This window comes from Scleropages formosus, chromosome 4 (genome assembly GCF_900964775.1).
Source record: "Scleropages formosus chromosome 4, fSclFor1.1, whole genome shotgun sequence".
NCBI classification, from domain to species: Eukaryota; Metazoa; Chordata; class Actinopteri; order Osteoglossiformes; family Osteoglossidae; genus Scleropages; species Scleropages formosus.
In genome coordinates this window covers 35,954,052-35,981,859 of record NC_041809.1, presented here as the reverse complement: position 1 = coordinate 35,981,859, position 27,808 = coordinate 35,954,052, and the positions used below count along the sequence as shown (strand labels likewise).

General features: G+C 42.4%; 1 protein-coding gene across 3 annotated transcripts in view; it reads left to right on the top strand.

Moving 5' to 3' along the window:
- camk2a (calcium/calmodulin-dependent protein kinase II alpha) overlaps positions 1–27,808 on the top strand; it is a 62,839-nt gene that overhangs the window by 6,695 nt on the left and 28,336 nt on the right. For all 3 annotated transcript variants that reach the window (XM_018752183.2, XM_018752182.2, XM_018752184.2), the window contains exons 3-4: positions 16,224–16,283; positions 27,753–27,807. In XM_018752183.2, the coding sequence (XP_018607699.1) occupies positions 16,224–16,283; positions 27,753–27,807 (115 nt within the window). The remainder of the gene's footprint in view (positions 1–16,223; positions 16,284–27,752; position 27,808) is intronic.

The window sequence follows — 27,808 nt, the reverse complement described above, 5'->3', positions numbered from 1 at the left end:
TCGGCGATAGAATAACCCAGAATAAACCATCTGAGAAAAAGATGATGTGGGTGATTTTTTTTTAATTTCTTGTTATTATTTCAGCTGCTCTGCTCTGAGCATATGGCATTGGCTTCAAGATACACACACATTTCCAAAATGAATTTGTAGCAGTGGTTTATATTGATAAGAACAGATAATTTAGATCTAATTAGAACACCTAAAGTACATTAAAAATGACATCAGAGTATTTTTAGTCCCCATTATTTCTCTAGTTACTTAAGTTAATTGTATGCTGTAATTGAACTGTCTGACTTGTCTACTCGTTTTGAATCTTAATTTGATAAAATGCTAAAAATATTTTAAATATATTTTAATTGTTAATATTGAGTTTCGTCTCAATACATTTTCAGCAAATAACATTACACAAGCTCATCGGATTTATTCATAACTGACAGCTTTCTGGTGTATTTTGATCCAGGTATGTTTGAATAAGAGTAGATGTGCGGGTATAAAAAAAAAAAAATTGCAACCACTGCAGTTACTTTTTTGTCTTTACGTTCACATTTTTTTGTTTGTAATGTTATGTTGTCAACTGCATTAATAAAATGGTACATCTTCTGTTCCAACAAAATCTTTTGTTTTTATGTATCTGCAATACCTAGTCTTCTGTTTGTAAAGTGAAGTCCATCATTTAAGAAGCATGATCAATTTGGACATAATAATGGAAGGAAATCCTGTTAAATTACATGGAATTAAATGGAATGAATGGAATGAAATCCTGACTTCAGAAGTTCCCCATGAAATGCTTCCTTTGGTCCTAATCTACCTCTTGGATGATTTTAGACAACAATTGCTTTCGAAGAAACAGCACAAACGTTTGGTTTTGAAAGTGACCTAATGGCCTTTCACCATGATGAGTAATCAATGCAATCCTTGCTGAAGATGTAGACAGTGAGAATTATACCAGATAAAATGTGGAATCCCATGGAAGCTTCAATGAATTCTCTCACACTAACCTCTTGAACCACACTGGGTTTTCAAGGCAGAAAACAGAGAACACACATCAACTCTGTTTCCAAAGCCTGTGTTTGCATGTCTTGTGTTTTTCAGGCATCTGCTTGGTGCTGAATAATTCAGGGCCTGTTCTAAAGCATTTCACTTTGTCTTGAATTTATTAGATGAAGTCTACCCAAATAACTGATTTACCAAGTCAGGAAATTAAGCGGCTCTGAAGCAACAACAGGCCTACAGAAAAACAGTTAGGACCCGAATTTGTTATTTCATTCGAGTGGCCATAAAGAATATATATATTTTTAATCACTGTATGGCAAAGGTAAACCCATGTCTATTTTCCATAGTAATGATTTTGATCACGAAAGGATTAATTATGGTCTGTATATGCTTTCATGCTAGAACATAGGGCACTGCTCATGAAATCTAATAATCATTCTAAAACCAAAATACTTCTTGATATTAGACTGGTATCTGCAGGGTACTAAACCTTGGTGAAGAACTGTTTGGTTGTAGAGGGGGTGGAATAAAATGCCCCAAAGGTATTCTGAAGTGATTAGCAGCTCACACCTCCCACACAGTGTTGCAAGGCACACAGTGTTCCACTTGATGTACATAGATATGTATCGTGTGTCCAACTCTTGTTCAGTGCTGGACTCAGTAGTTTCAGTAGTTTTTTTCCAGCACCTCATCTGACTGAGATGAATGTGAATAATGTCTCTCATCGACATTTTCATTACTTATCGTGTCTTTTACTGCCATGTAATACAGAGAGATAAGAGAGGTTAAGCCCATTGTACTCGCTGACACGTCGCCAAACGGAGAGCTAAAAATTGATTCGATGGGCAAAGCAGGTATGCAGTACGGCAATGAAGTTGCTTGCAGCTCTCAGATGAGACGTGTTGTCCAATAAGATCTTCCCTGTTGCCATAATGAACCAAGGGCATGATGCACAAAAGGTCAGTGTTCTCACCTGTGCAAACGGCCACGGACTGAGCCGAATTATATAGCTGAGTTTAGAAAAAGTCAAGCAATCGATAATGATCCTTATACTCTTACTGTCTCGATCTTATTACTTCCTCTTATCGTTCACCTTTAGACCATGAAGTACATATGTACCTTTTCACAGTGAATTTATTCCTTTAAATGAGGGCTGGGAAATACTGATGTTGCATAATTGTTCCATAGTTTAGTTTTTTTGGCTATTTGTATTTTCCACTAAGTCTTCATTCTATGTCTAGCATGGCTGCACTGAATCACATCCAGGGCAGTACATTTATTAGACGCTTTTCTCCAAAGCAACACACAATGTTGAGGTTACAATTATTTACCTTTATGAAAAAGTACTACAGCTGGAGATGAGACTTCAACCTACAACCTTTGGGTCTAAAAGCAGCAGCTCTAACCACTACACCACCAGCGACAAAGAGAAAGTTTGATGAGAAAACAGAAAAAAACTGAAAATTCCAAGTTTACTTAACTGAACGACAGACAGTATAAGTGAGGAAAATAAGGAGATGAGACTCAAGACAGAAGAATAAACAAGCTGTTCTGATTAATTGCATAATAATGTTATTATAAGACTACATTTCATAGGGAAAAAAATTCTGTGTTTGAACAGGATTTCTTAATGGAGTATTTGTTAAGATGTGGTGGTGCAGTGGGTTGGACCGGGTCCTGCTCTCCAGTGGGTCTGGGGTTCGAGTCCTGCTTGGGGTGCCTTGCGATGGACTGGTGTCCTGTCCTGGGTGTGCCCGCTCCCCCTCCGGCCTTACGCCCTGTGTTGCTGGGTAGGCTCCGGTTCCCTGTGACCCTGTATGGGACAAGTGGTTCAGAAAGTGTGTGTGTGTGTGTGTGTGTGTGTGTGTTAGCGTGGCCTTTAAGGTCGACTGACGAAACTGCAACAGACTGCAGAGCCCTACATGGAAAACATGCAATGCAAGTGTAAAGACAACTTCAAGAATGTTTGCTTTGCTGTGGCAGAAACAGCAGTTGAAGCTACAGCTCATATCCTTCTTTGCCAGGTATGGATGATGGAAGTGCTCCACCAGAGGAGTGGGAGGGGTCTTCTTCAGGACTTTCTACTGAGATTTCACAAAATGCATGTAATTTACATCTTCAGCTAAAATATCAGGTTACTCAGGATATCAGGCAAATACAGCATAAGGCAATTACTCCAGTTGGGTACAAAATGGCATTGAATGTGTACATTTGGAAAACTCGACACAGAGATGTTCATTTTACAAGCATTACCATCTTGGTCATTTTCAGAAAATGACTATAGTGTAGTAAACTGTTATTTTACTTGATGACGTGTTATAACTTTTAATTCCGATTTTATGCATCTGATCGGTTGAAAAGACGATACTGCTCATTCGGCCCATTCACGGTAAATTATGAGTGCTTTCAGAACGAACCCGGTCCTTCCGATGATTGACCGCTGCAACATGAATACAGGAAAAGGAGCTCCTAGAGTACTGTAATAAAGTCAAGGCAAAATTTGCCATGAAGCCAACTTCAGGAGAGTATTCCTGACATGCTACCAGCAGATTCTGCCAAGATCAGGTTGCATTGTAGCGCTGCGGTCTCAGCGTTTGGGTGATGCGAGAGGACATGGGGTCGATCCTCACTCAGTCTGTGTGGAGTTTGCATATTCTCCCTGTATCTGCATGGGTTTCCTCCGGGTGCTCTGGTTTCCTCCCACAGTCGAAAGACATGCTGTTCAGGTTTCCCCATAGCGTGTGAGTAGCAGAGAGAGTGTGTGTGTTCCACTGATGTATGGATGAGTGACCCAGTGTAAGTAGTGTATCTAGCAGTGTAAGTTACCATGGTGGATAAGGTGTATGGGCTGATAATAGTACATAGAGTTCATTGGAAGTGGAGAAAAGCATCTGCTAAATAAATAAATGTAAAATGTACCAGCAAACCTTAAATAAAGCTAGCAGATCGAATGTCTGCAGAATGTTTTTTCCCTCTCAACCAAGGCCTGAAAGGCAAACTGAACAGCTCTTAAGCTTGACTCATGTAAGAAAACAAAGATCAAGCTCTAGATTGCAAGTGCCACAGCGGAGAGATGAGTCCGCCATCCGCCGTGCCAGCGATGCGTGGGAGTGAATGCCAAAAAAAAGAAGGAAATGGCAGTGCATGTTCCTGTTGATGGTCTCCTCGGAAGCCATTTAGTGGTTACTGTAGATGCAAATGCATTGGCTGTAGAGTCAGCAAGTATTTTTGTTGCACAGGAGGAGAAAGAGAGAGACAGAAAATCTGGTGATGCAAGGAAATTGACACTATTAACTACAATCAGTGTTTTGAAAAATATACTTGTAGGAATTCTGCTTATATGTTGTGAAGAGTCTGACTGCAAAAAGAAAAATGCACCTGCAAAGTATGTATTCAAGAATTATTTTAGCATGGGAATATGATTTTTTTTTCCAGGCTAAATGTGTATTGTTACAACATAAAAATTGCAACTTGAGGGAAATATTGTATTAATGAAAAATTATACAAAGAAAACCCACCTCATGACATTAGTATAACTTTGGCATAACTATGTATGTCAAATACTGTGGGAGGAAACCAGAGCACCCCCTGGAACTCTATACAGACAACATGCAAACTCCACAGAAACTGAGTAGCGATTGAACCCATGTCCTTTCGCACCACCCAGACACGGTGAGACAGCTGCGCCACCGTAGTACTGTGCCACTTTTATTAGTTCACATTCTTTAGCAAAAAAAAAATGATCTTTGTTTAAAATGCTGTGGAATGTTATCCAGTGGAACTGGTCTTTATATGAGGAATTCAGGAACCCTTTTATCTTAAGATGGTCCTTTTAATGCCACTCTAACCATCTTCTGCGGGCATCACACCCAGCCTATAACAAAATGTACACCACACCAAATAAATATTTATGAGCTTGTGGGTTCTGTCTACCGGATCCCTTAATGTTTGCTTTTTCAGCGTTTTGCAGTAGCCTTTTTGAGAATTAAGCAATGAACCCTATAAATTGTATTTATTTTACAAGGACAGGCCAATCTGTGGTCTTCTGCCAACGTGCAACAGAGAAAACATGGATTTCCCATTGCTGCTTACAGAGACAGGGTGAAACTGTCATTGCTTCATACATAATGATAGTACTAGTATTTATTTCAAAATTTGCATGTGTAATTTTAATTCTGAACTGAATTTCTTACATTTACACATTTAAATAACAGTGTATTTAAAGATATCAGATACATATTTGCAAATTGCTGTTTTATAAATGGGGTTGTGTGGTGGCGCAGTGGGACAGTGTGTGTGTGTGTGTGTGTGTGTGTGTGTGTGTGTGTGTGTGTGTGTGTGTATTGCATAAACTAAATAAAAACATTTTAATATCACATATGTTTGTATGCAATTGTACTAAGAATAAATCCCTGAGATGGTATTCCCTGAGCCTCAGAATACACACATACACACACACTGTGTGAAACCACTCATCCTAAGCGGGGTCGCGGCGAACCAGACCCTAGCTCTGCAACACAGGGTGCAAGGCCGGAGGGGAAGGGGACACATGCTGGACAGGACACCAGTCCGTCCCAAGGCATCCCAAGCAGGACTCGAACCCCAAACCCATTGCACCACCATGCCTCCCAGTCTCACAATCTTCACTCAAGTTTATTATCCCCTCAATTTTGTTGTGCTAGGCTAGGAGAGTACACTGTAGACAGGATGGCAATCCTTTACAGGGTTGTCACACATGCACTCACACTTCGGAAACTCACACATACACACACAATGGACAAGTTAGCTTCACCAGTTCACCTAAAGCAGATGTTTTTGGACTGTGGGAGGAAACAGGAGCACCTGGAGGAAACCCACACAGACACCAGTAGAACATGCAAACTATACGCAAACTAAGCTGGGTTCAAATCAATGTCTAAACAGCCCAGGGCCTGTGATGCAGCAGCGCTACCTGCTGCACCACTGTGCCACTCCCTCACAATCAAAAGTTCCAGGTATTTTATTGTCTCAAGATTTTATCACGGTTTGGAAAAGGCAGCGCAATTTTTGGAATGGGACAATCTATAACACAAGGCCCTTCAAGATGTGCAAGACGGGGAATCAGATCACGAGACGGGGGCATCGCTTGGGGGAGGCAAGAACGGCTCGATCCATAGCCTGGTGATCTTCTCATAGGAGACGGCTTGCTGTGCATCCACTGTTGAGTTCTGCAGGCAGGTACAGACCTTTGCTTTGTGAGACAAGGCAGCACATCCTGTCCTGTGACAAAGCTTTACTGTCGCACCTACATGATGACATTTTGTGAAAATGGAACATACCGGAGATCTGGGAGCGCTGTGATTGTAGGGTTAACGAAGAGTGTGGCGTGGGCCTGCTGACTCACCTTCCAATGTAGCAATGGTTTATGGGTGTTTGGGGGAGGGGGTTGGTGGATGGAGTGAGTGTCCTCAAGAAAGCGGCAGCCAAACCCCTCCCTCAGAGTCTGTGGTGTGAAGGGGTTTTTACGACATTATATGTGTTGAACATCTTCGATTTACATTCACGTGTATTCATTTATCTGATGCTTTTCTCCAAAGCGACATACATCTCATAGAAAATACAATGTGTTCATTACATTAGCAGAGTGAGTCTGGAAGAGGTGAGTTTTAAGACCCTTTTTAAATGTGGACAGAGATTCAGCAGTTCTGAGTGAGGGGGGGGGCGTCATTCCACCACAAGCTAGAACATGTGAAGATGAGATGTTCGAATTTTTTAAAATATGAGGCATAGCTTTTGATTTTAAATGATGTCAAAGGACTCTGTGCTCACACTTTGCTGAAAGTCAGCTTTGCAACATATGAATTGTACTTGTACAAACAACCAGGGTCTGAGAGGGATAGATCCAGACTGTAATTTTGCAGCACATCATCTTATTCCAGAGTTCTGGATGAAAAGCTACAAGTTCAGAATCTGCTGCAGACATACAACACAATTTATTTATTACCATAAACTGCAATATTGCGAGAAAAGTTTCACTTCTTTATTGTCAAACTCAGGTCTGGTGCGAGACATTTTTCAATAAATGTAAAATACTTTGAAATAATGTTTTTGTATCCTTATACAAATGTAAGGTGGCACGGTGGCACACTGAGCAGCACTGCTGTCTCACAGTGCCTGGGTGGTACGAGAGGACGTGGGGTCAATCCCTTCTCAGTCTGTGTGGAATTTGAATGTTGTCTGCGTGAGTTTCCTCCAGGTGCTCTGGTTTCCTCCCACACTCCAAAGACATGCTGTTAACCCATAGTGTGTGAGTGACAGAGAGAGTGTGTGTGTTCCACTGATGTATGGATGAGTGACCCAGTGTAAGCAGTGTATCTAGCAGTGTAAGTCACCGTGGTGAATAAGGTGTGTGGGCTCATAACACTACATAGAGTTCATTGGAAGTCGCATTATAGAAAAGTGTCTGCTAAGTAAATGTAAAAGTAGGAATCTACTGATGTAACAGCAAACACACCAGGTTTAATTTACGCTATTTCTTAACTCTGGCCGTGTATGAGCACTTATCATTTGCCCCATTATAAGAATTCCTTTTAAAATGTTTTTACTCGAGTAAATTAGCTGGCATGAACCAATCAATCACGGTGGAATGATCTCCCTAAGCTGCTGAAACATGTAAAGAGTGCAGTTTCGGACATGCATGCTGCAGAGAGCACCGGGGTTGATGCCAGCTGCTGTCCGGTCCACAAACCATGATGTAACCCCCCCACCCCCCCCAGCACTGTCTGGCATGAGCTGTGCGAGCGGCTCAGCGGCAGAATCCCCGTCGGGTGCAGCGTGGGGGGAGTCTCACAGCAGACGCGCAGCCCCGTCGGCATGCCATAGCGAGGCCCAGGAACCCTGCCACAGCAAGGGTGTCATCAGCTGTCTGACACCGTGTCAATCACCCACGCGGATGGCCCTGCATCCTCTAAGAGAGAGACAGGGTGGGTGAGAGAGGGTGAGCGAGGCAGCGAGGACACCGCAGATCAGATACACTGGCACCGAGAATGAACTGTACTGAGTGTGAGACTCGACGCAGCTGCCAATCAAAAACCGTCTTCTGCCAAATAGAAGCTCCCTGTTGTCCGTCCAACATGTTGAAGACAGAAGGATTGTACCTCTAAGGAACACTGCAGGTAGATAGCTGGTAGGATAGTGGTTAGAAGTGCTGACTATGGACCTCAATGTTACCAGCTGAGTTCTCACGCTTGAACAAGGTACCTACCCTAAAAATTGCTCCAATAAATTGCCCAGCTGTGTAAATAATTGCAAGTACACAAACACTGTAAACTGATTTGCTGAATGAATGGATGTAAATTATTACACTCTGCTCTGGTTTTTAACCATTGTCCTCAGCAACGGCAGGAAATGTGCAGTTATCCAGGGAGGTAATGCAATGTCACTGACACCTCATGTGCCTTTCTCCATTCACTGATAACTTATTCATTTAACTGACACTTTTCTCCGAAGCAGCTTGCATTGTTAGGGTTACGGCTATTACAAGCTTACAATCACTTACCCGTTTATACGGCCGGGTAATTTTTTACCAGAGCAATTCAGGGCAAGTACCTTGCTCAAGGAGACTACAGCCAGAGGTTGGGAATCAGACCTGTGACCTTTGGATCCAGTAACAGTAGCTCTCACCACTGCACCACCAGCTGTCCCATCACATATATAGATATGGCTCAGCAGCAGATATATACATCTATCTATGTTGGAGTGTATATATGTTTGTGTGTACGTGTGTTTTGAATGTTTGTGTACCTTAAAAAATTGTACGAAAGGTGATGAGGAATCGTGTATTCTGAGTTTTATGCACCTACTCGTGCCATGAACATCGGTGCATATAGTGGAACGAAACAAAGTTTACTTAAGAATCACACATCTGCAACTATGTCTCTCCTTCTTCTAATGTAATGAACACAATGCATTTCTCTGAGATGTACATTGCTTTGGAGAAAAGTGTCTGCTAAATTAATAAATGTAAAAAAAAATACGTTTGTATATACACACACATTTTCAGAACCGCTTGTCCCATACGGGGTCACGGAGCCTACCCAGTAACATAGGGAGTAAGGCTGGAGAGGGAGGGGACACACCGAGGACGGGGCGCCAGCCCATTGCAAGGCACCCCAAGCGGGACTCGAACTCCAGACTCACCGGAGAGCAAGACTGTGGTCCAGCCCACTGCACCCCCCTTGTACACATACATATATACCTGTATATGTATTCGTATATATATGTAGACACATACTCATACCTTTGTTAACCCTAAAGGTCCTCACATATTTCTTTTTTTGTGGAAGGTTTTGGATGATTCCGGAGGACCTTTCCTTACTTCGTGCAACTGCTCTTTTATTCTGCTTCTGAGGAATAAGTTATGGGGGAGGTGCTGCACCGCTGGGAGGGAATGTGTATTTCGGCTGAGAGAAGTATTTTACCACACAGCGTATGACTGCTTGCTGTAGAGACTTAAGGGCTATTTATGTTCCGGCTTCATGGCATCAGAAGTGCACGGATTGCCTGGGGACGTCCAATAAGTCTTTGTCGGAAACATAATTCGATACAGAGAATAATTTAATCATCTTTCATGGGATAAATCAAGACTTTAGACTACAATAGAAAATCTAAATCAGTTTCCGCAGGCTAAATACCGAAATGTGTTCGATGGGCAGGTAATGATGATATTGCAGCAGATGGGGGCCGCAGGCAGGGTGCTGGAAAGAACTGTAGCCATGCAATTTGATGGTCACTGCTGTGAATCCTTGCTCTTGCTGTAGTACCACTGAACAAGGTACTAACCCTGAATACTTTGGCAAATACCCCACTATATTAAGGGTAAATCAATATGCAGCTTATTTTTGCATAAACATTGTTAGTTTCCTCGGACGGATAGATGACAATCGATTGCAGACATTTTCAAACGAGGAAAGATGCTCTTTTGGCAGAATAAAATCACATTATTTTAGAGAATTCAAGAAAATGTTTTCGGTGGAGGGGGGGGTGTTTTCAGCACAGGAATGAACGTTGAGCTAAAGTATGATGCAAAACAGCTGGAAAATGCTGCAAATGCGAAGAAACAGGAGAGGGTTACGTTCTCATCTGGGTATTCCACATTTCCAGCTTTGCGTTACCATTCAGTTTGAGTTGCCATGTTTTGCCTGCCTTGTCAGAGCCAGATTGCATCTTTTCATCGACGCTCTATCACAAATAACGTGTTAGTGCCTGGTAAGGCTGGCAGGGCTTTTCAGCGGTCAGTTAATCTTTCTGTAAAGGGACAGTGTCAATCGTACAATTGTGCAGAACCAGGTTTAACGCTTGATCTGTACAATGAACAAATAAGCAGCACAAATAAACATCTCGGAAGCGACACAGAGTTGAAAGCCTTTTAATCCGTGTAGTTAATCTGAACAAATACCTGCCACATGCTGAGATCTGTTCTTGTGAGTTGATCGTCTTGCTGTTGAATGCAGACAATTAATAAAAATGTCTATATGTACTGAGCGTGCATTTACTCTTTATGGTTTACATGTACATTTATTTATTTGGCAGATGCTTTTCTCCAAAGCGACTTCCAGTGAACTCTATGTAGTGTTATCAGCCCACACACCTTATTCACCGCGGTGACTTACACTGCTAGATACACTGCTTACACGGGGTCAATCATCCATACATCAGTGGAACACACACACCATGGGTGAACCTGAACAGCAGGTCTTAGGAGTGTGGGAGGAAACCAGAGCACCCGGAGGAAACCCACGCAGACACGGGGAGAACATGCACACTCCACACATTTTGAGCGGGGATCAAACTCACGTCCTCTCGCACCGCCCCATTTTGGCTGAATTTACATTTGCATTGCAGGCACAAAAGTGATGAAATAGAACTCGATATCAAGCCATTCGAGAAATACTCTACTCTACTGAACTGGTGCATAACTTTACGATAGGTTTAGGCACCAGTTCAGGCACTTGGTGTTACACTGTTCCAGTGGTGCTCTGATGACCTTGAGTCATCTCCCGCCGTGCTAAATGGAGTAAACAGTATGGTGGGACTCCTGTGACAACACACTTTGCTCCTCTGTTTCGATGCCGCGGGGCAGCAGAAAGGGCAGCGTTGCTGCCAAGACGCTCTTCTCTGACAGCGTCAGGGAGCTGCTTCCCTATGGAGTGGCATAATGGCCCTGAGTGAGCAGTGGTCCGCAAGCTGAGCGACCACGTGATGCGAATGCTCACTGGCCTCATCGAGTGCTCGCTCTTTGGTTACCAGCCAGCGTGTGTAAAAGGTGGTACAATCATTACGTGAAATGATGCGGAAAGGTGCTGGTACTCTGTTAGTGTTCAGTTCAAGTTTGAGTTATCACCCAAGCTGGACCCACCTTTTAGCCTACCTTCTTTTAATTAACATATTTTTTGTTTGCCTATTATTAATATTATTGTTTCACACAGAGTACAGTTGTCTACCGTTATCCAGCCCTTAGAAAAACTCCAGTTTTTCCTAAGCTCATCCCACGTTCACCCCAAAATTATCCGCAATGGTATAGAGAATCACAAGGCAAAAATAGTGTAACACATTCGATTAGAATGAATAATAACGTGGTTTGCGTCTGAAAATAAAAAAGTTTACTTTTGGAGCATGGGCTTTTTTATTTCGTAATATTTTATATTTTACTTTTTGTTCCACTTCAAATTAGAAATAAATTCAGAAATTAAAGATTTGTAATTTGACAGTTGCTTTTTTAATGTTTATTGGGCCTACAGGGTAATGGTGAGCTGAAATTTTCACAGAGAAGACAAGTTTTCATGAAGGGTGAACATGATGGGTCTAGTGTATATAAATTAAATTTAAAAAATATTTTTCACAAAGTAAACTTACCGTAACAATGCGCCTGGACTGGCTTTAGGAAGATGAAGGCTACATGTCACAATTAATGGAACGAATAATTGGAAAATTAAAGCACAATTTTGCAGAGGATGAAAAGACAAGTAAATGCAGACTGTACGGCTTGTAGTGGCACATGGTTCCCGCGACGAAGTGTGTTTCACAGTCTCTCTCACACAACTGCTTGACGCAGTTTTCAAATGTGGTCTCATTTTATTGCACTGGAGGAAATGTTTGGATAAATAAAAATCTCGACTGATTGATGATAAAGGGTATTAATAAGGGGGGGGGGGGGCAGTGGGTTGGACCGGGTCCTGCTCTCCGGTGGGTCTGGGGTTTGAGTCCCGCTTGGGGTGTCTTGTGGCAGACTGGCGTCCCGTCCTGGGTGTGTCCCCTCCACCTCCAGTCTTACGCCCTGTGTTGCCAGGTTAGGCTCTGGCTCCCCCACGACCCTGAATGGGACAAGCGTTTCAGAAAGAAAAGGGTATTAATAACTGTAGATCAGAGGGGTGGAAAACAGGATATCAGGAGAGAGATACTGGGGGGGGGGGGGGGGGGGGGGGATTAATATACTATACTGGCTAAAATAGGTATCTGTGTCTGAACTAAAATCATAGAAAAAACAAAATTCAGCGCTACGGTGTTATGAGGTTGAACTCCTGACATTGAATGGTAAAAGCAAATTGGACAGATTAGTTTGCACACAAGACTTGTTCATGGATTCACTTTTTAGTTTATTGTAGATAGCAAAGAAATGCAAATATGTCTTGAAACATGTGTTACAGTTACATAACAACATTTTTGTATTTCCAATAGCCATACAAATTTGAAAGCCATTTCCAACAGAAATGCAGGCAATAATAATTAATTTGGGGTGATATGTAGAATATGTTATTTTTCGTTACCCATTTCACATGTGGTACTGTATACTTTATTTGCCCTTTATTGTTATATTTATAGTTTTTGTGAGTGGGTAAAATACATTTCAAACATACTTTTTCTCTAGTGGGAGGATTTTTTTTAAGGGTTGGAATTTGTTCTTGGTGTGTTTGTTCATATATCTTATTCTATTCCTGGTGAATTCTGCAGAGTTGCCTAGCAACACAGTTTTCAGTGTCCACAGAACAGCTATGCTTAAATATTGCTTTTGTCAGTACGGTGCTGTGAGGGGAAACATTACACATACTTTCACATTGAAATAGCTCATTTCACAAAAAAAAATTAAGAAAATTACTGTGCATTTTCAAGAGGGCCGAGAGCTAATATAGTGCTTTGTGTCGGAAATAGAGCAACACAAACAAAAATAAGGAAGGGAGTTTTGTGTTAGTGACCTTCTAGTCATCCTACTAGTTTCAGGCTGAAGCAAGCTCCCACACTCACACACACACACACACACACACACATTTTCTGAACCGCTTGTCCCATATAGGGTCGCGGGGAACCGGAGCCTACCCGATAACACAGGGCGTAAGGCCAGAGGGGGAGGGGACACACCCAGGACGGGACGCCAGTCCGTCGCAAGGCACCCCAAGCGGGACCCGAACCCCAGACCCACTGGAGAGCAGGACCCGGCTCAACCCACTGCGCTACCGCACCCCCGAGCTTCCGCACTCATGTCGTGCAAATTAAATAATGTAACACAGTTTGAAAGCTTGTAAACTGGTATGTGAGAAGTAAAGGCAGCCAACTAGATTAGTTTTAAATTTATTTATTTATCAAGCACTTTTCTCGAAAGTAACTTGTAGTGTTATCAACCCACACACCTTATTCACCACAGTGACTTACACTGCTAGTTACACCTTTTGCAATGGGTCACTCATCCATACATCAGTGGAACACACACACACACACACTCTCTCTCTCTGTCACTCACACACTATGGGAGAACTGAACAGCCTGTCTTTGGAGTGTGGGAGGAAACCAGAGCACCCTGAGAGAACCCACACAGACACAGAAAGAACACACAAACTCGACAGAGATCGAGCAGGGATTAAACCCATGTCCTCTCATACCACTCAAGCACCAGGAGACAGCAGCGCTACTCGCTCTGCCACCATGCCACTCGAGATGGAAGAGTGTTAATGAACATCTAATGTTGAAACTAAAATACATTCCTTCCTATAAGCAAACAGATTTCCCAGTACAGATGTTCTTTTTCTTCCTAATGCCGAGAAAGTTCATTTTGCTGAGATAATGTCATTATAATTTTGCTGGTTGGCTGACACGTTTCTACAGTAACTTATGATTTAGCCCAGTGGTACAGCTAGATGCTTGATGTGAAATTACTTTTCTTCCTTTAGCTAAACAAGCAGTAAAAGTCTTTAATCCTAAAACCAGCTGTATAATTGCATCTACATTTATGTGTTATGTGCCGCATAATTTTTCAAGACAGCATTAGTTCCTGATCAAGATTTTTAGGAATTTCAATTAAAAATGCTCATGTATGACAATATTTTCCATCGCTTGCAAAAAAATTTGATAACTTTGGGGAAGTCACTATGGGCACAAGGCAATAATTTTTAAATTATTCAATGCGATTTTTTTTAATGATTAGAGTAATAGAAGTGACAAACTCAGACTTTAATGTTGGCACAATATTTAAGACTTAAATCAGGATTAATACAAAGAGCCAGGGTTTGGCAAGGCCATAAAGCACTTGAGGTTCCAGAACTCAAGGGGAGAACAAAAAAAAAACTCGCAAGCTAAGTTCCAAACACAAACGCAGCCTTAAGCCACAAGATGACTTTAGGTCCAGTGAAAATTTTAATTAAAATCAAAAACTTTCATAGGAACTCCACAGTAATATCAGCAGCAGTGGCAGACTCTGAGTGCCATGCAGAGGGCTTCGATAGTCCATTTTACCGTGGGATCACAACAGCGCGGCACTTGTAAGCTTGTCTTCTGATCAGCTTCGGTTTTAGGCAGGAGAAAAATAACAGGTTGTGTTGTGACGAATGCCCAGATTACGCTGATCTTCGGGCACGTCAGCTCAGCTGTGAAGGATCTATCAACACTGATCAAGCTTAGGGGAGATAAAAGGCCAGTAAGCCCATGGAAGTCGTCACCACGCGCTTTGAGCAGCGCCACTCTTCTCACATTAACAGCTGCAGATTTCCCAAGCCTCACTGTGAGCTTCCAGGAGATGCGTACTAAATGCAAAACCATCATGTCATGCTGTAAACAACACATATCAAAAGCAAAACAGGTTGTCGGTTCTGGCTCCGATATGATGGAATGAAATCCCCTTGTCACTCAGAACTGCTGAATCTCCCTCTACATTTAAGAAGAGTCTCGAAGGGTCTCACTTCTCCCCTGATAATTGTGTTCAATCATTTTTAATAACAATTTGTTTTAATTTAATTTGTTTAATCAGGCAGCACAGCAACTAGCGCTGCTGTCTCATAGCATCTGGGTGGTACGAGAGGACATGGGTTCGATCCCCGCTCAGTCTGTGTGGAGTTTGCATGTTCTCCTTGTTTCTGCATGGGTTTCTTCCCACACTCCAAAGACATGCTGTTCAGGTTCTCCCTGAGAGTGTGTGTATTCCAGTGGTGTACGGATGAGTGACCCATTGTAAGTAGGATATCTAGCAGTGTAAGTCACCGTGGTAAATAAGGTGTGTGGGCTGATAACACTACATAACGTTCACTGGAAGTTGCTTTGGAGAAAAGTGTCTGCTAAGTAAATAAATGTAATAATGAGAAAGCTTACATGGAGCAACTCATGTAAGGAATAGTGGTTTATAACATGCTATATGATGAATGTGCTAAGAATCACGTGTCTTTATGCAAATCCCTCCTATTGAGTGTAACACACTTTTTCCATTGCTTTCTGAGATGTATGTCACATTTTCATTTACATTTACATTTATTCATTTAGCAGATGCTTTTGTCCAAAGCGACGTACAACTCAGTAAAAGCACAACTTATGCATTAAGAGAAAGAGAGAAAGCTGCAGACGCGTGACTCAAGTAAACGTGGTTTTTTACCTACCACTTGCTGCACCGAGGTTCTTCGTTCGGAGAAAAGTGTCTGCTAAATGAATAAATGTAAATGTACAGTCGTGAATGTAAATACTAATTCACCACAATAAGAAGCCCACAATTTTACATTTTTAGGCACAAAAATAAGTGCAGCTGGGAATGATTAGAGCCCCGTTGTAAATTACATCCCGCAAGCAAAAAAACAAACAAATAAACACAGATTAAGGAACATGCTAATGGATAAAATACAGAAGAAAGTTGCTCGGCGGTTTTATGGAAATGTTGCCTCGGTCCATTGGCACCTCTCAATTAACGTAATTAAACAAAAAATATCCTTGTTTATTTTCAGATCACCAGAAGCTGGACAGAGAGGCCAGGATCTGCAGGCTGCTGAAGCATCCCAATATTGGTGAGTTGTAATTGGCCCGGACCGTGCAGGCTGGGAGAGGATCTTATCCGCAGATACTGCCCAGTTTTAAGATCTGAGGTTTTTTTTGTGCCATTCTTACGCAAAAGCCCACAGATGGACTGCATAATTGTATCATTAGAGCACAAACTGCTTTTGAACCGACTTGTTACATTTTGTCAGCATCATAAGTCTCTCGACTGTATTGTGTACATTTTATTAAATAAAGAGGTGCGTCGTCCGTCTTCCTGCACAACACAAGACGACTCTTTTTAGCCTCTGCAGGCGAACGGGTTTTCTTCACTGTGTGTAATTTTGTGATTAAAAGGTCCGCGGAGGGCTTTTCTTAGCTTTTCGCATGTTAAATAATGCAACCGCTGACTTCTGTGGACATGATGGCCTGCATTATTCATACACCGTTACTTTCATCTCTTCTTCTTTTGGAAATAAAGAGCAAACGAAAGAAATAAAGGAAGAGCATGATTCGCACTGCCATGAAACGAAAAAGAAAGAGGCGGGAAATCGGATCACCGAGTAATTAGAATTATAATCAGATGGACTTTTCAGGAAGTCAATTCGGAATGTCTTGTAAGCTTTGAGATTTAATAGGAAGGAGTGTGGCTGCTTCTTGTCATACCTTTGCGCTCGTTCCTCGCCGAAAGTGGAAGGAAATGACGAGCGGCCGCACCTCGGTAGGTCTTCGCTGGTCGCGATGAAAGAGTATCGCTCAGCGATACCATTAGGACTCTCACAAAAAGCCCAGGAAAACCAAAGGCAAGAAGGATTCATGGTCTGATCTGAGTGAATCTTGCAGTCCGGGGTCTGATCCATGTTTATGAAACTCATTTGCTTTGTGCTTCATAGGAAATCTATTTAAATCTCACCACATGGGTCCTTCAACTTCATTCCACAGGCTTTTCGGTGTAGACCAAGGGCTTTGATTCGATTTGTTTAACCTCACATTTTAACGGCCAACTTCCTCCGTGGCTCAGTTGCACGCTGTGCCAAAGTCCACCCACGTACGTCCAGGAGCCGCTACCAGCATGTCAGATGAATTGGCCCTGATGCTCCTTACTCTGGCCGAGATTGTGGCGGCTGGCTGCCAGCTCTGGATCCGACCAAGGCTACGGGAGCCTGGATCTGTTTTCAGGAGTGTAGCCCTGCTCTAATGCCCAATTCCGCCTCCTCAAGTTTCAGCTCAGCACTTTTATTACATCTTTCCTGCCTGATTGCCCAGTGCCTTAAGTTAGTCCCAGATGTAACCGGATACAAAAATCTTCCCTTAATTTCACTTGAGCTAAACCCATTTTGAGTTCCTGAATTCGGAAATGCTGAAATATCTTCTTCGCTGTAGATGCCTTGTGTTTTCATGTAAATGCATCTTGTGTTTGGCAAAAGTTGTATTTTACCTGTTAAGGTGACGTCCCTGTTTACAGTTTCATCGCCACTCTGGCAAAATGCAGCATCTCCAGACATGAATTCAGAAAGCAGGAAAAACATCCGTAGCATCTTGATTAATCACACAAGTGCTGGATGAATTATTTGGAAATTGTAACATATTTCACACACTGTCTGAAACTGCATGCCCTGAGCGGAGTCACAGCGAAACAGAGCCTACCCAGGCAACACAGGGTTCAGAGCTGGAGGGGGAGGGGACACACCCAGGACGGGACGGCAGTCCGTCACAAGGCACCCCAAGCGGGACTCGAACCCCAGACCCACCGGAGAGCAGGACCCAGCCAAGCCCTCTGTGCCCCCATACCATATTACATATTGCTTATTATTTTAAAATAAATAATATGATATGTTACACTCATGTTCAGTTAATCACTCTGCGGTGCCATAAACTGGTCAAGGAAGTGGGTGTCAGTGCAGTCAGCAGCATTCCAGGGTCCAGTTCAAGTTTCACCATTAGTTCTGAGTAATGTTAATGTCAGTTGAGCGGCATCTTGCTATGTTGCGTTTCCAGGATCACATTTTGACAACTCAGCCAGAAGTAGATCATCCTTTAAAACAGAAATGTTCCTGCCATCCGTTGTTGAGCTTTGGAGGAACTGTGCAACAAGCTGTATGTTCAGTTCAGTCCTTTTATTCTTCACTGAAAATTCTACTTCAACTGAGTGCCTATAAAACCTGCATTCTGGCTGTAGGGTGTTTAGTGTAGTGCATCTAGCAGTGTAAGTTACCTTAGTTGTACATCTCACACGCACACACACACACACACACACACATCTTCTGAACCGCTTGTCCCATACAGGGTCGCGCTTTGGAGAAAAATCTATGCCAGATAAATTAATGTAAATATTATCTTGTAGAAGACCACCTTTGGGATTTTAAATCAATGTGATACCACCTCACTTGGCAAAAAGTTCACTAAATTCATGATATTACACATCTCAGAATTTTACATTGTTGGGTGTTTTTTTAATCTACTCACTATTTCTTTTGGCTATGTAACTAACACGACATAGTACCAACAAAATAATGGCTTTACATCATCTTGACTGACCTGACTTACTTTATGATGTTAACTTTTTTGGAACCCTTGAACAAAATTTTTTTCTTTTCCCATTTTGCCAAATTCTAATGTGTCAAACTGTTAAAACATAAAGGAAATAAGAAAATATTTCTGCACTCCTATGGGATGCAGAGCGCTTGTCGATCAGTCACAAGTCCCTCAAACCCATCATTTGTACTGTTAGTTAAGTTCAGGTCAGGAAACTTAAATGATAATGAAAACCACCTTCAACTAGAACTTGTCTGTCCTGATTCAGACCATTTTTCACTTGCTCACTTCCTGAACCACTCATCCAGGTGAGGTTTGCAGTTCTCCAGAGCTGGTCTTGAAAGCATGGGGTACAAGGCCAAGAACATTTACATCTACATTTACATTTACATTTACTCATTTAGCAGACACTTCTCTCCAAAGTGACGTCCATCTCATAGAAAATACAATTTGTGCAGGGCACAGCCTGCATTGTGGGCAAATAAATTAACAATTAACCTGAGACAAATGTCTTCAGACTATGGAAGGAAACCAGAGCTCCCAGAAGAAATCCGTAGCAACATGGGGTCGAACATGCAATCTTGACAAACACTAAGCAGGATTCAAACCTGCACTACCAGCTGTGCCACCACCTCCTGTTTTTCCCAGACCAATAATAAATTAAGTTAAAGGATAATTAACAAATTATTAAAAGCACTTTTTTATAACTCTTTTTATGCCTGACCTGACTCGAATATGACTAAAATGGATGGATCTTTTGAGTATTGATTGTCCCTCATAAAATGTATGTGGAAATGTCCACTGATGTCCCTGCTTAGCCTTTCAGTCATAATTCATATAGGAATTACAAATGAATGAGTGACGCAGGGGGGTGCGGTGGTGCAGCGGGCTGACTGGGTTCCAATCTCTGGTGAGTCTGGGGTTCAGGTCCTGCTTGGGGTGCCTTACGGTGGACTGGCATCCCGTAGTAGGTGTGTCCCCTCCCCCTCCAGCCTTGTGCCCTATGTTGCAGGGTTCAGCTCCTGTTCACCGCAACCCTGCTTGGGACAAGTGTTTTCAGACTGTGTGTGTGACTGGTGCACAGTCCCTATATCTGTCTGTGTTTTCTTCTGTTTGCATAGTTTTTTGGACTGTTACCTTATAATCTGGAGGTCCTTCAATCAAATCCACTCTTTCTGTTGTACCTTTGACCAAGGAACTTATCTAAATTACTCCAGTAAGAATATCCTGCTGTACATATGGTTCAATTTTTGTACATTTGAGTAACATAACAGAGAAAGGTATTCTACTAAATAAAGGTTAGTAATGCTGTTTTGTTTAAAGGGGAATTCTGCATTTGAGAAAGTAAATCATTTTGTAATAGTGCACCTTGAGAAGAAAGGTAAAAGCAGAGGTAAAAGTAGCCATGAAGTACATATATACACACACACACACACACGTTCAGAACCGCTTGTCCCATACGGGGTCACGGGGAACCGGAGCCTACCCGGCAACACAGGGCGTAAGGCCGGAGGGGGAGGGGACACACCCAGGACAGGACGCCAGTCCGTCACAAGGCACCCCAAGCGGGACTCGAACCCCAGACCCACCGGAGAGCAGGACTGCGGTCCAACCCACTGCGCCACCGCACCCCTCACCTACATATATACATTCAGGCCTATTTTGGTCATGTTGATCTTTGTCCATGTTCTCTATTGTCTCTCATTAACTGATGAGATGTGTTTTCAATATGTGCCGTAGACAAATGTAATATCACTGGCTCAAGGAGAAAATGTGTGAAACTGCTCATTTAGAATTTATTAACAGTAGGTGCTGCACTCATTTAAGCCCCTCTATTATAAATAAGGGGGGGTGTGGTGGCGCAATGGGTTGGACTGGGTCCTGCTCTCCAGTGGGTCTGGGGTTCGAGTCCCGCTTGGGGTGCCTTGTGGCGGACTGGCGTCCCGTCCTGGGTGTGTCCCCTCCAGCCTCGTGCCTTGTGTTGCTGGGTTAGGCTCTGGCTTGCCTCGGGACAAGCGGTTTCAGACTGTGTGTGTGTGTGTGTATTTGTAACGTTGACTTGTTTCTCTGAGCAAAGCACACCTTGTTTCTTTCTGAAGTCCACCAGCATTTCTGCATGGATAACAACTCCCAGGCCTGTAGGTTCTTTCCTGTCTTCTTATGTCTTTGACTGCTTGGTTAGATTTCCGACTCGGCAAACATGAAAACTCCGTATGAAAACGATTGTCTCTCCAACCCATCTATCTGGCTACTCACTTAACTCCGTTAATATTTTGCCCATCCGTTCCATATAGACAGTACATGTGGAGACTGTCCAGATCTACCTGCTCCACTTCTTCCCTTTTCTTCCCTTTCTTTCCTTTCACCCACTGAGTCCTTCTTACGTATATTTCGGTGTTGATGCGCCATGGAACCTCCCTTATGCCCACACTAGCCCCATCTTCTAATGTTCCCTATTCTTTAGACAAACATCATCATCTTCAGTGCATCATGTCCATCTCCATCCTTCCCAAACTTTGAGACTGAGCTGCAGAGGGAAAACAGAGGAACTCAAATGAAAACCCGATAGCCCCCATATGCATTTCCTCATATCTACCTGCTCGGAAGTGTAATCCTTTCTGCAACCTTCTATTCTTTCATTTTACTCTCTGACACGTTATCCTCCGTGCTCACTGCAGTTTTTTGCAGGTTTCCTTTAGAAGTCACACATGCGCCTTTCTTCAGTACTTGCCTTCCAACTGTACTGACGCTAAACAATTTCCTTACTGACCATCTTGCTCCTCTTTTGTGTCTTTCTCAGACCCACTGACCTCCTGGCTTTGGGCTCTCATTGTATTACATTACTTCACTCGGTAGCTGCTCTTATTTAGAGGCTTACATAACTGATGCCCTTATGCGTTTGTCTAAAAAATTCAGATTGGAGGACTTGCTCAAGGCTACATTTTCCTCCTATGAACTGATCCTGTAACCTTGTTGTTGCAGCCATAGTTGTGTCATGCTGCTGCTGCAACATTTTGATTTTTTCAGTTTCTCTTCTGTACAGACGGTCACCAAGTTACGATGGTCCCACTTACGATTTTTAGACTTTACGATGGTGCGATAGACATTCAGTAGAAACCGTACTTCAAATTTTGATTATTTCCCAGGCAAGCGATATGCAGTACGATATTCTCTCGTGATGCTGGGCAGTGGCAGTGATCCGCACCTCCCAGTCTGTCACGAGGTCACTAGTGTATACAACCGATACTCTACAGTGTTCTGTGTTTCCAGCATTTCTTTGGATACCCCTGTATCTACGTTGTGTTTTGCGCATCCATCGTGTGTACGAAACACCCATCTGTGTCTCCTGTTACCGGTGAGAAGAAGAGGAAGGAAATGACTCTTGAAGAGAAACTCTAGATAATTGCCCCGCATGAAAGAGACAAGCCCATAATAGCCATCGCATGTGAACTTGGATTTTCGCAATCGACAATTTCGACTATCTTAAAGGATAAGAAGCGATGATATTTTTGACTTACAGTACTGTGCAGAAGTCTTAGACACTTAGATGTTTAACAAAAATATTTGTTTTAGGCGGTTATTTAATGGTTATTTAATAACCCCTTGCTTTTCATATTGCAGCCTTTTTTTTTCCACCAGATACAGTGTTTCCAAGATCCATTTGCCAATTGAGCTGCCACCTTCTTTTAAAAGTGTAACTCAGGTGTCACGTCTGACAGTCAATTCTTGTTCCTTCTCGCTGAATTGCACCAGTGATGGAAATAATTCACTGTGTGCATCCAGTCACTGCGCAGTAAAAATTCTTCTTCCCATAACAGGGAAGAAACTCACCTACTCAGGTTCATCCTCTGTTTCCAGATCCCGATGACTAGTCTCAATAGCAGCACAAAAACAGCACTTACTGACCCACAGTGCAGCTGGCAATCAAACCATTGTCATAATCTTATAAACTGCTTCTGATGCCTCTCCCTCCCATGTGCAGCAACAATATCTGAAGACCATTAAATCATCATTATCGGTGTTAGGTGTAAAATGTCAGTACTGGTTAAAAGAATTTGTTTAATCTCACATTATTACTTTCCATGGTGGGAAAATGATATGTTGTTTATATTGTTTTACTTATTTACGCTGAGTACTAAATACACACTTTCTCTTTTTTTTTGTAACAAACCTTTGTTCATTTTGTCATGAATGATGGGTTATGCAAATGGTCATATGGCAATACGGAGACAGCTGGTAGACTAGTGATAAGAGCTACTGCCTTTGGACCTGAAAGCTGCAGGTTTGGTTCCCACCTCTGGCTGTAGTAACTTTGAATAAGGTACTTATCCTACATTACCCTTGTATAAATAATTGTAAGCTGCTTTGGAAAAAGTGTCAGCTGAATGAATAAATGCAGGATAACGGAGTCAGTTACCCATGTGTGAGGGCAGTCATGAGCAATGCTGTGTGTATTGCAACCAACCTCAGCTGCCCTCTCAGCAGTGGTACAAAACAAGGGCCTGGGAAACAAAACTCTGGGAACATGTTCTTGAGACAGAACAGGTGGATATGCTGGACACAGCTCTTAAACACTCATAAGATGTTCCTCTACTCTAAAAGAGTACTGAGATCCCAGAAACCCTCCACTTCTCCAAAAGACTGACTGAACTACTGTATGTACACCTGTGCAGCAATGCATCATGGGAGAACAACAGTTCCCCCATTGCCACCATAGTGAAAAAAATAAGTGAATACCAGGAAAATTGAGAAATTTCTTGGTTTTATTGGTGGTTTATACACATCTAACTTTCTCCTTCTGGAGGAACTGCAAATAAATTCTCTACAAATCAACTTGAGCTGCACAGATCTTATGTTTATGTTAATTTATTTATCAGACACTTTTCTCCAATGAACTCTATGTAGTGTTATGAGCCCACACACCTTATTCACCGCGGTGACTTACACTGCTAGATACACTACTTACACTGGGTCACTCATCCATACATCAGTGGAACACACACACACACACACACACACACACACACACACACACACACACACACACACACACACACTCTCTGTGTCACTCACACATTATGGGGGAACCTGAACAGCATGTCTTTGGACAGTGAGAGGAAACCAGAGCACACCCACACAGAGATGGGAAGAACATGCAAACTCCACACAGATTGAGCAGGGATCAAACCCACATCCTCTTGCATCACCCAGGGGCTGTGATACAGTAGCACTACTCGCAGTGCCACCATGCCATTTTTACGTCTACAAAAAATTAAAAAAATTTTTACTCTTTTTCTTGTACTCTGCTTACGACCATAGTTACTCTCTTTTTCCTCAAATTTTTGGCAGCTGCGATGCCCCTAGGGACAGAAATTAGTCTTCACAAGTCACTTAAGAGGCATTTATTTAGGGCCAATGGATCACAGGAACAGCTGATTGTGTATATCAATATATGTCAGCGACTTTGTTTCACTTCAGTGTCTTGGAAAGGATTACACTGAAACAGCTCGTCATTTTCGATGTCATTTATAACTGCCAGAAATAATAATAATGTAAAATGCACATGGACTCTGTGCCAACTGCTGTGATGTAAGTAATACTGCCTTCGAAATAGGACTCATAAAGACTTTTTAAATTCCTCTTGGCACATTGTGAGCTACATTTTGTATTCCTTGTTCCTCTAACACCAAACAAAGTTTCATGTGCCAGACTTTTCAGTCGACACATACTCTCCAAATAGAAATAGCTGGAATTTCATAAGCATCTTTCTCATCCCGACGTCAATATCCGTTGCTGAGAATTGGAAGCGGAGCCGAATGGTCATTTTTCATTTTAGTTCTCCGCCCATCTGACTTCCTGGACTGGTTTCAGGTGTAAAACCAACTGTCCATTTAAAACCAGAGAACACCACGAAAACTTTTGCCACTGTGTAGAAAAATGCAAAAAATTCCAAAAAAGCTTCCTGTTCTTTAACACCCACACACCCCCACACACAAGGCGTGGATGACCTGTTGTAAGCACCAAATGATACATGAATACCAAATATATAATACGAACAGGGCCACAGCGGATATCTAAACCACTTCGGTCCTTCTTGCAGTGCTGCCGTACAAATCCTGACATGTCTGTAATGAGACAGTGGAATATCGATCACTTCTTTCCTACTTTTCTTTTTCCACTGCAAAGAGGTCCAGGTTTTGTTGTTTTTGAGCAGTAACTCCAAGACAAATACATTTATATTCATTTATTTAGCAGACACTTTTCTCCAAAGCAACTTCCCCAAACGCTCTGTCACTCACACACTGTTGGGGAACCTGAACAGCATGTCTTTGGACTGTGGGAGGAAACCAGAGCACCCGGAGGAAACATACAAACTCCACACAGACTAAGCGGGGATTGAACCCGTGTCCTCTCACACCACCCAGGTGCTGTGAGACAGCAGCGCTACTCACTGTGCCACCGTGCCACCCGAAATACCACTTCATGTGACTCACACACTTACAGTTCAGACACTCACTATATGGACCTTCGGGAACTTGTTTGTATTCTTGTAAGATATCTTTGGAAAGTCACATATTGCTGATCGCATTTGTAGGCGACACACAGCAGTGACTGACGTCCAGCATTACATGAGTCACTCATGTCACCACTCTTGAAGCTTACGTTCACATTTATCCGTTTCACAGCCGAATGAGCGTCTGAAGCTGATCGATTTGCTTCAGTTAAACTGCTTCTTCATGCAGATTTTTCCCAGAATTCCTTTTGTGTGTCTGAGTGAGTGTGTCATGTTAAATATTAGTCATTTAAATGGCAAGCAGAGCGAAACATCTGGAAATGTTTCACTGTCAATTAGTGAACCAGCTCACACACCTCCTAGGGTTTGCATAACAAATCAGTCACTAGACTTTACGTTGTTAGTCGCTTTGGGGAAAAGCATCTGCTAAATGAATAAATGCAAACATAAATGTGGCCTCAGAGTGAATATTTATTCACTGATCATCATTTCATTATTTATACATTTTTTTTGCAATTTATTTATTATTTCATTATTTTTATTTTTATTTCACTCCCCTAGGTTTTTACTCTTTTACAGAGTGAAAAGAGGTGGCCGCAAGACAGCTTAAAATAGAAAATTAAATGAAAGTATAGCTTTGATACTTCTGGTTGGTGTTACCCATGTAAGTGAGAACAGAGTGAAAAATCTCTGCATTAAAAGACTAAATTAATATGATTGAGAGCCTCACTTTTGAACAACCTTCAAACGAACGTGTTTCAGTTCATGATTACGAGATGAAATAATGAAAAATTTATGAAATAATGTTATCCCTAAAAAGTTTTCAACTCTCCTGCATACTTTATCTAAAAAGCTTCTTACCCTTAGCAAAGCAGAGAATATCGGACACAGCTCAATTTGTACTTTGTGTCTGACGTAGTTCAGAGTTTTACAGAATAAATGCAGCAATTTTCATTTTACATTTGCATGTACTATGTACATGTATTCATTGTCAGACACTTGTACATCTCATGGAAAATACAATGTGTTCATTACATTAACAGGAAGAGACACTTCGATGCAGACGTGTGATTCTTAAGTGCACTTAGTTTGTTTCTTTCCATCATATGAACCAATATATATGACCCACCATATGAACTTAATATGAATCATTAACTGTATCGTCTTTGTCGGGGCCCAACTGGGCAACGGAAGGGACTGTACCTCCTATACCTCCTTCCTCTAAAGACTTTTTTCTGTTCTGTGCACCATGGATCCTGTACCGTGTTTTATCTTTTTCCAATCTGCATGTTTGTCGTTGTTTGTTCATGGGCTTACCTCCTGAATCGGGCCTCAGAAAATGTCACCCAACAAGTAAAGCCATGTAGAAAAATGAGCCATTAAGGTGGTGCAGAAAAGCTCTCCATGCGTATTGATTTCTTAGCAAGGGTACAGTACCTGAAGGACCCTTCTCATGACATGCAGAGGGGCAGCACTGAGAAGCCCAGCTCTGGTATGAGAGGATACAAGATGCGCCAAATCAAACAAAAGGAAGCGGTAGGCGGCAAGCAATTTTTGGCAACCGTTAACGCAGCGATCAAATTGTTGAAGAAGAACAGAATTGCCGTTTCAGGCTTATGTAATGCGGAGCGTTGCTATGGACGGAGGTTGGCAGGGAGAGGAGTACGAGATGCAGTCTTCCTCTTGTTTCCTCTATCCTCCGCGCCCACACGGTTGCACCCGTGTCCTCTCGCAGCGCACACATGCCCACACACACGAGGTGCTGGAGTCATTCACACGTGGTCAGGGGAGGAGGGGTGGGTTGAAGGTGAGTGGGAGGAGGGATTCAAAGATGCACAGATTTATTCTTCAGAAGCAGTAGAGAAGCTGCAGCAGTAGTTGTGCTACCAACAGCACCAACCAGAAGAGCAGGTCTCAGCTTCACCGCTGGTCTTTTTCAGCTTCTCATGAAAACAACAGAACTCACACCTTCCATGTAGCTGCATACTTTGTTAACACAGCTGACCAATTAACTGCTCAGTCATATAGATACCTGTATTTCACTGAAGGATTTATTACTGAAAAAAAACTGCTTTGGTTTTGGTGACGCCTTCTGTTTATGAGAAAACCAAGTTTTCAGCCCGAAATCAGTTTTAATCACTTGCAGGCGAAGCCAGAAATGACTGCAAGTTTGCCCATGTCAGTGGCAGTGTGGTAAAACTTAACACCACGTGGCTGGGAGAACACTTTCCTAGATGTTGCTTCAAACACATGATGGGAGGTGTTCTTCAAAAATTGTGCATTCTACAAAATCAAATGCAGTTTGATAGTGCTGCAGAACCACTTTAAACTGTTGCTCCAACATCATTCTTCACAGTGCTGCCCATTATACATTCCCGAGGACAGGTGGAATAGTGTACCTTTACTTGTAGACTCAGCTTCTCCCCACTAAAGAACTTGTTTCCCCTTGCAGTGCGGCTCCATGACAGCATCTCAGAAGAAGGGCACCATTACCTCATCTTTGACCTG